Genomic DNA, 9,778 nt, shown 5'->3' on the forward strand with positions numbered 1-9,778 from the left:
ATACAATCGATCCCAGGTGCTTTGTTGGATTTCATGTTTTTGATTGCCGCTTCTATTTCAGCCAGCGAGGGCGCTTCCGAGTTGACGCCATTTATGCGACTTACTGTAGGCGCCTCGAGCTGCGGGTTCTGTTGGCCATCGCTATTCGTGACTCGGAAGAGTTGTTCGAAGTGCTCAGTCCATCGTTTGAGCTGATCTGTTCGATCGGTCAATAACTGACCTGCTCGGTCTTTCAGCGGCATTTTTGCATTAGTCCTTGCACCACTGAGGCGGCGAGAAATGTCATAAAGTAAACGGATATCTCCATTGGCGGCGGCTCTTTCCCCCTCTTCGGCTAGGGAGTTTGTCCAGGCTCTCTTGTCTCGTCTACAAGCTCGTTTAACTGCCTTTTCCAGCTCCGCATATCGTAAGCGGGCGGCTGATTTGGCTGACCCGGTACATGCCTGCTCAATTCCGACTTTCGCCTTTCTCCGATCATCGACCATCCTCCAAGTTTCATCCGACATCCATTCACTTCTTCTTCCACAAACTTTACCGAGAGTACCATGGCTCGTCGTGATAAAGGCATTCTTGATTCCACACCACTGTTCTTCGACTGTTCCGTCTGTCGGCAGCTCCGAGGCTCGGGATTCTAGCTGTTCAACGTATGCCCTTTTCACCTCTGGATTCTCCAACCGGCGGACGTCGTATCGACACCCGACTTTCTCCTCGCGCCGTTGGACACGCGCAACTCTCAGTCGTATCTCGCCAAGGACGAGGTGATGGTCAGATGCAATGTCTGCGCTTCGCTTGTTGCGGACATCAAGAAGGCTCCTTCTCCATTTTCGGCTGATGCAGATGTGGTCAATTTGATTTTCTGTTCGGCCATCTCGGGATACCCAAGTGACCTTATGTGCTGGTCGATGGGGGAAGAGCGATCCACCGATCACCATGTTGTTGTTGCCACAAAATTCTACAAACAGCTCTCCGTTTTCGCTCATCTGTCCTAAGCCATGGCGCCCCATGATGCGCTCAAGGTCTTGATTGTCGGAGCCAATCTTTGCGTTGAAGTCGCCCAAATGGATTTGAATGTCACCCTTCGGAATTCTCTCTACCACGCTGTTCAGTTGACTGTAAAACTGCTCTTTCTCCTGCAAATCGGCAACGTCAGTTGGCGCATAACACTGGACCATTGTAAGGTTTCTAACCCGTGTTCTAAATCTGGCTACGATTATTCTTTCGTTTATCGGTTCCCATCTAATGAGGGCCGCGTAGGCCTGCGGGCTTAACAGGAAACCAACTCCTCGTTCCCGAGTAGCATGTTCTCCTCGTATGCCAGAGTAAAGCAGGACTTGCCCGGATTGAGTCTTGTGTTCTCCAGTATTAGGCCAACGGACTTCGCTCAGTCCCAGAATTTCAAGCTTGAGGCGGCTAGCTTCTCTAGCAAGTTGAGCCAGCTTGCCTTGTTGGGCAAGGGTTAAAACATTCCAAGTTCCAATTCGTGTCCGTGTTTTCATGCTAAAAGTCGTCGCCAAAGTTCCAGATCGGTCATTTCTTTCGGATTCCGTAACAAGTTTATGAATCGGGAGCAGTAGGTTGTTAGCCTAAAGTCCCTATCCCGCGATGGGGCTGCCATCTTGGACTTAGCTGGCGGGAGCCGCATTTCATAAGTTCAGCCGCTTGCTGCAAGACAGACGCTGTTTGAGCCGCCCCTGACCTGGAGAACAGACGCTCGGTTGTTGTTGCACGCCGCCCCTGACCTGGGGAACAGACGCGTGCGGCCACCTTCTCAGTCTGCATGCGACCAAAGCATCCACCGGGGTTGGGTACCCGATCTCCGCTTAGGTTACTCGCACCCCAGCCGGCACCGCGGGGAGGTAGAGATAGGAGTTGTGAATAAGAGGTGATATGACCACTATGGGGTCTCGTGTTGCACATTATCCACCGTTTACCAGCCAATAAAGTTAATTTATCACAAAAGGTTCAATATTGAGAAAAGTCGGTCTCCCAAACTTAAGCAGCTGTAACTTGCGATTCACTGGACTAAATTATACCAAATAACTTTTGTTGATAAGTAACTCAACAAAAGTGTGGTTTTTAGTGTTATTTTCTAATTGGCTATTTAGAAAATGTAAGGACAACTTTTTTTTTAAACTGTCACTAATTTCCCTGATATGCCTTAATTAATACGAGGAAATCGTTATAAATTTTTTATTTTCATCAAATTCAGAGCTTCTAAATTCTTTATTTTGTTTTGAATTTTTATAAAATGACAAAATGGAAAAAGTTACATAGGAGGGTGAATATGGTTATAACACTGAAATACTAGAAATATTTATTCTGCTGTCGTCATACATTTATTTTCTTTAATATGTAGCTTCTTTATTACCCATTTGCTCAAATTTAGAAGGAAACAGTAAAAAAAATCATTAACTATAAACGTACGGAATTGTGTGATTTTCAATTTTCTTTATTTTTAGAAATTTCTACCATGTTTAATGGATTAACAGATCTCGGTCGTTCTAAGAAGTACAAAAGAACCTTTGGCCTTCAAGTGTTAAACTGCCTTTATTGTAAGAAATTTAAATTTTGGGCTAATTATCCATCGGAGTGATCAGTTTTCCAGTAGGCGTTCACGAAACGTATGACTTCAATTGACCGTCTAACTTTATTATCTTTCTTTTTATCTTTTAGTCACCAATATTTCACTAAACAAATTCAATCGTTATAAACAACAAGTGTTGATGCCGCATTAAATTCATTTTTGATGAAGTTTTGAGCAGCGAAAAGCTTCCCATAAGAATTTTTTTTGTATTTCATAATATTTTTTAAATCGATAAAAAATTATTAATTTAGCATCAGGAAAAATGATTCTAATAAAACTTTACTTTAAGAATAAAAAGCTTATACATATCTGAAATATAAATATAAATTTGAATTTAAAATTCTGTTTCTTTTTCTTTTGTTTACAACTGGCTCATTGAGAATTTGTAAACTTTATAAAGTCATATCAGATGTCTAATGCTAACCTCATTTTAAAATCTAAAGTAGTGCTATTTTCACTTGCCTTTACATGGTGTTCTCTATAATTTTTTAAGAGCCAAAAAGGAACAAAAGGTATTTATAAAAGCTGTTTTTATATGAAGGAATTGGTGTTGGCGATAGAGCTTCAAATTCATCTCCAGAACCCAAAATCTGCATTCAAAACTATAACACAAGGAAACAAAATTCACATTTTACAGGGTGCAAAGAATTTGAAAACTGATTTTGACTTAATTTCCAAATAACACTAAATGCAAATTTGTATTTTTTTTATCAGTTCTTGTTTCCGGTAAAAATTTTGAAAATACAAGGTTTATTGAAAAAAATTGTGCACTTTTTAGCAAAAGTGTAAAATATCAAAAAGATAAAAATAAAAAGGTTTTGGCTGAATGATCAATTTCATGAAGACTGTGAGTAATTTACCATGAGAAATAATTATAGAAGTAAGTATGTTTCCCCATTTTGTAAAATACGAAGATTATCTAGACGAAACTTGTATTGTTTTTTTTTGCGGGAACTTTTTGGCATTCTTCCTTTTAATCTGTATCGTTGAATGAATACAGGATAATGTAAAGATTTTACATTTTTTTGTTCATGTAGGTTAGTTACTTCATCAATTATCATTGATCGATTTCATTCTAAACTGCTTAGTTTTAAAATTACTAAATGCCAGAAAATAAGAAGGGAGAGAAAAAATCTGACAAAAAAATCGAGTTTGGGTCGCAAAAATCTTCCAAAATCAGTTTACCTCGGTTTTATTTTTTCTCTTGTTAATTAAAATTATTCCCTTATCATTTCACGCAACAAGGCAATCTATCATACTAATAAGTCAGAAGATCTTTTAGTGATTTTAACCAACACTCCTGGATTTCAAGATCTACAGCAATTATGTCACCGATACTGCTTTCAGCTCATCTTTACATTAATATTGAAGTTTTAAGTTAAAATTTAACTAAAGGTTTGATATTCTGAATCTGAAAGCTTGGCTATTTAAATTGTAAATGATTGAGACTCTTCACTAAAAAAAAGTATTAACTTTAAGAATCACCCCTTCACCTTATTTTTTTTAATTATAATTCAAAATTATTTAAAAACATTAAGAATCATGTGTAGATACAAATGTACATGAACAATAAAAAAGACTAATTACTTTTTTTATAATTAATTTGTTGTAGTACGACTAAAATTGAAAATTTTGAATGATAACTTTAAATTCAAAAGCAAATGAAATTAAATAAGTTTCCAGAAGCTTCATATTCAGAAACTGATTTCGATAATCGGATATTCTACATTTTATATTTAAAGTGTTGATTTTATATATTGTGTTTCCAAATTTGAAAATAATAATACTGAATTTCCAAATCACGATTCAGTCAAAGGTAATGAAGGTAATGAGGTAATGAAAAATTCAATGGTCGTTAGTTATGTTTGTTAATTAGTTTATCGGCTTATTCGGTGAAAAGTAAAATACTTCCGAAAAATTATAAAATATTAGAGCGCAAATATTTGGAAGCTCAGGAAAAAATTAAGATAGCTTGAAATTTTTTTTCTTCATTTTCATCTCTCAGCAACGTGCGAATTATAAAAAAAATATCAACATTTTTTTGCAGAGGATATTATAGATTCGCTGGTTGTTTTATAAAAGTATGTGTGAGTTGTGTAGAAGGATATTGAAATGAGTATAAAGAGAAACTTTGATAAAGTTTTCACTATTCATCTCTTGTTTCATCTTTTTTTAAACACACGTTGTTCAGTGAAATTTATGGGGGAAGGAGAAGCAGTGTGCAGCTTATATTGTAGGCTCATTTGCAACTGACCATTTCCCCCCCCCCCCCCCTCCCCCTCCTTTCGATCACTCAAATGATCGTTTTTCACCAGATATTAACGTTCCTTTATATTGACTGATTTTTGAAAATTGGAAAATCACCCCCCCTCCAAGAGCCAACGCTAGGACCGCCCCTGCCATCGTAGTAGGCTGAAAATTTCATAAATTCTTCAAAACGGTCAACCTTTATTGGAAGTGAACAAAAACTTAAAAACCATTATTAACCAGCGTTAATTCTGCCCAAAAAAATCTACTTTCGATTTTTTTTTTAAATTTTGTTTAGTCCATTTTGATTTTCTTTCTGGTCAAAGTGTATGTAAGTATTAGTGCACTGAACCCAAATTCACTCTTAAAATACACATGATTTTTCACTTAAAAACAAGGATCCAGTGATTTTCTTCCATTCAAGTGCGACATATACATTTCACTTGGCAGTCACTTAAATTTCAAGTGAATTCATCCACATTCACTTCAGTCGTCACTTGAATTTGAAGTGAGAAAAAATATTCACTTCCCCATCACGTGAATTTCAAGTGAATGTCGGGTTGTGATTGTGTTTATTTTCAGAGTTCAAAATGGCAAATTCCAAAGAGCAGCGTTTATAGCTTATGCTGGATTTGGATTTTCCCAATTCTTTAATAGGCGATTTTGGCGGTAGTTTGTGTTAAACGTGATGCAAGAAAAAGTTATTTAAAGGTGTTATCATGTTTCAGCTTGTGGGTTGGACTGGACAGATTTTCTGGTTTGCAGCAGGGAAGATTTAGAAGTCGCACTAGCCGCAGTAACCGATCTGCCTTGGGATTACGATGGAATTTTCCAATCAATAAATTTATGGCGAAAGCGCAATGTAAGTATTTGAAATCGAAGTGGTGTTCTATAAATGTTCTTTTATTTAAAAACGCGAGAGATAATTAACTAGAAACTTAGAAATTCAGATAAATTTCACTCGAACGTCATAGTGTAATTCACTTGACCGGTCACTTAAGTGAATTCACTTGACCCATCACTTAAAATTCAAATGAAATTACGTATGGCGAGAATTTACTACAGATGTCACTTATTTTTTAAGTGAAAATTATTTTGGGTGTGTGTTTTCAGCCTTCGGCTGCTTTCGGATGTGTTCGGCTCCTAGGCGAGTATAAAATACACAGTGACGCGTATTTGCAACACAGTTTTGTTCTGTGGTTTCGAATATGGTTCTGAAAAATCAAGTTTTTTAAGCAACTTAAGTAATAAAAAATCATAAGCTTTGTAGAAAACACTTTCCTTCAACAAGTACACTCGTTTTTTACACAAAATGTACGAAAAATACGTAGCAAATCAGTGATTTGCTTTAGTAGGGCATAATAGAGCATGTTCCCCTTCGAATAAGGTGTCGGATAACGCCCAATTTGTGTGGTTTTCGTCGCTTTACAAAAAATTAAATTTTTGTATGAATATTGCATCCATATCGGTTGGTAAATGCTGTTTTTTCAACTTTCATACGATTGTTCTATAATGTATGTGGAACTTATATCAAAACAGCATAAGAATATAGCTACAAAATTGTTTGATGGGTGGCTCAAACGACCTAATCGAAACAAACTCTAGAATTATTAAATTGATTGAAAACTCTTTTAAAAAACAAAATTTGTATTCCGCATAAATGTCCTGTATAGTGCTGTAGACTGAAATACAAGTACAAAGTCGTGTATCGTACAAAAGTGATATGATCTAATTGCATAAAAAAATACACATGAAACCTACCCTTGTCTTAAGAAAACACTGATTAATCAGTTACACTGCTTTTGAATTTAACCTCTCTGTCTGACTGTTTGAGGTCGTGTGGCAGGGGAAGAAAACGGTGAGAAAAATGGCCGCTACCCGAAATCTCGTGATAAATGACGCTCGAGTAACGAAGTTATTTGTTTATGACGGTAATATAAATGTTTGCATTTGCATTGTGCCAGAACAAAAGATGGTTTGGCTTTCAATCTTACTGAGCTCATTAAAGCAGACACGTGCCAGTCCTGTATTAATCTCTCTGAGGAAATCTTTCGTGACAAGTTTCGGAAAATGGCTACAAGTATAACCTGTTGAACGAATTTTAACAAGTTTAGTCACAACTGCACAAAACAGCTGAAATAATGGCATGTCTCACAATTCTCATCTTAAAATATTATTGCACTCAGTTTACATTTCAATGGATAAAAAATAAATCGATATTCAAATTAAAACGAATTGGGAACAATACAATAATAACAGTCTTAAATCTCATCCAAAACGGCACGGAAAAAGATGAGTCAAGTCCTGTCAAAATTATGATCCCTTGCCTGATAAATACAAATTCAATTATTATCACAACGCAATCATGGAGGCTTGTCACTGTCTGAAAAGCTGGAATTAACTCTTCAATAGTCAGGGATTCTGTTATGCACAAACTTTTGAACAAATTAAAACAACCCCAGTAGGCCGTTGTACAGATTCATTTAAATCATCATCGTCTACATGAATTCCGCGCAAGGGAAAATTTTCCAACATCCATCGGATATTGAAAGGTTCAACCGTTCGCCTGAGCAACTTGAGAAAAGTTATTCCAAACAAGCTTCAAACTCCACTCCCGCGAATAAACGCCACTGTCCGGAATATTAAATGAGAATCAAAAGGAGGAAAACGTTGCCCGACTTTAACTTGTATGGGCAAAGTTTCCGCGTGAATTTTATGCTTCCTTTCTAATGATGCGGCCTTTTTTCTATTAATGGGGAAAAAATCACTGAGAAGCAGAAGCCGATGTAATTTGACAACGATTTTCTTTGCTTATTATTTATTATTTGGGTTTTTGGGTTGATATTTATTTTATTGAAATAAGTAGTTTATCACACAGTTTTTAAGTGTATGTTCGTTAACAACTTTTATGGATTGCACATCTACATATATTTCTTTCTCATTTTAATGATTGATTATTTAAGATTTATCTTTCATTCCACAGGAACAAACAATATCCAGTGAAAAGTATTTCGCAAAGTACGGACATCGCAAATATTGACTTGGAGCAAAACAAGAATGACAACAATATAACAAAAAGTATTTTTCTTCTAATCAAAAATTAATCAGCCATGAATTGCTGGTAACGTAATTGGTGATAATGGTGGAGGGGAAGGTAAGTTTTATCAGCACTGAACAAAGATATTTATTCGATAAAAAACAATACAAATACCTATCACACAAAAAACTATTTTTAGCTGTAATAATATTCATAGAGGAAAGCAAAGAGAAATCCAAGCAAAACCACATGTATATCGCTTTGAACGACCATTGTCTTAATTTATTTTAGCAGATAGAAATAAAAAAGGTCTCTTGCTGCAAATTTAAATTTTTCTTAAATTTTCAGGGCTCGACTTTAACACGAGAATAGAATGAATATTTAGAATGTGAAATCATTAAAAAAAACTTAGTCCTAGGTATTATCAGATTTCGGCTTCATTTAAGCCAGGGATGAGCAACACACGCCACAATATTCTTTTAATTTTCTACTTTCTACATTTAAATTCACGTTTGCCTATTTCAAACCTTTTCTGTTTTAATAAATGTTTCTCACAGGGTTTTTATTTTCAATTACCGTAAAACGGGGTAATTTTGACCAACAATAAATTTTTACACATTATCATCAATTGCTCAGTCTATAGTTTGAATTTTTGAACACTGTTCCCTCCGTTTGAAAGCCTATTAATGAATTATCAAATAGATCAATTTTGGTTTGTATTTGAAATATTTTCCTGTTAGTTAAAATGTAATTTCAAAATCTTAAATATCTATTTTTCCAAGGCTTGCAAACATACAGCTCTCCTGATGAAACCAAAAAGCATTTAGAAGCAAACAGGTTGTTGAATGTGAAAAAACTACTTTTTTCTTTGTATATGTAAAGTTATAGTCCAATTTTTATAGTCGTTTACTGATAATTTTTTTATATTTAAAAAATAAAGCCAGTTTCCAAGAGTGAGCCCGTATTGGACAAATGGACAGGAACCCTATCAAATGGTTATTTTGAAGAAAAATTGAAAAAGAAAATAGTGGGAGGGCGAAAAGAATGTGTGAAGATAAAATTTCATTTGTATTTTGTATCTCAACTTATTTAGCAATTAATTAAATTTTTGCCTCTAAATGTATGCATCATAAAAGTACGTTTTTCGATTATAAATGGTTTTAAAAGAAAACCTTAACAAGCACGGTAAAATTCATAAATTGGCATCTTTAAATAAAAAGAAGGTGTTTGCTTTATGATCAAGAAAACACGTTAAAACCGTAAAAATAGAGACTAATCAATAATACTCCAAAGCATCAAATTCTAAACAGAGACGAAATCGATTTTTAAATCAAATTTGAAGTAGTCCAATAAATTTCTGCAACCATATTTTACGTTCATAGGAGCCCAATACTGGTTTTAAAAATATGAAACATGCCTCATTCCCCTTTACAAAAAAAATAATCGAAAAACATTGAAAAAAGTGATCAATATTACCCCGGATTATGGTACTCTGACCAAATTTGAGCTTATTTGAGTAAGTTTCCAGCGCGCGCGAGGAGATTTTGTGTAAAAATTGACAACCAAATTTCTTTTTATCAATATGACTACCATGGGGGTTAAAATCTTGTTTAGAATCCAAAAAAAATCCGGTTGTTTCATGAAAAAAAACACAGTAAATTTTTGCCTCGATTTCCAGAAAAAAAATACTGAAAACGTTCAGAAATTCAAATTTTGGAATCGGAATCGGAAATCAGCAATCGGTTTTCTTATTGCTGGATTTTGCAGCATTCGGTAGTGTTCTTGTCATTTTGCTGAAAAATCAGCAATCAGTTTTCAAATTTCTGGAGAATTGCTGAAGTTTGCAGGAAAATCAGCATTAGAGTTGTCAAATTGGAGTCTGTCTTTAGTCGTACGCTGAAGCAAGGTGA

The 9,778-nt window shown here is 35.3% G+C and overlaps 1 protein-coding gene across 4 annotated transcripts in view; it reads left to right on the forward strand.

The window, feature by feature from the left end:
- LOC129740259 (dopamine receptor 1) overlaps nt 1-8,019 on the forward strand; it is a 708,993-nt gene extending 700,974 nt beyond the window's left edge. For 3 of the 4 annotated variants that reach the window (XM_055731867.1, XM_055731869.1, XM_055731868.1), the window contains one exon: nt 7,815-8,018. In XM_055731867.1, coding sequence (XP_055587842.1) covers nt 7,815-7,935 — 121 coding nt within the window. In that variant the 3' untranslated portion in view covers nt 7,936-8,018. Of the gene's footprint in view, nt 1-7,814 lie in introns of all 4 variants that reach the window. The other variant, XM_055731865.1, reaches the window with a different exon arrangement.
- Nucleotides 8,020-9,778: the final 1,759 nt, after the last annotated feature.

This window comes from Uranotaenia lowii, chromosome 1 (genome assembly GCF_029784155.1).
Source record: "Uranotaenia lowii strain MFRU-FL chromosome 1, ASM2978415v1, whole genome shotgun sequence".
Classification (NCBI taxonomy): Eukaryota; Metazoa; Arthropoda; class Insecta; order Diptera; family Culicidae; genus Uranotaenia; species Uranotaenia lowii.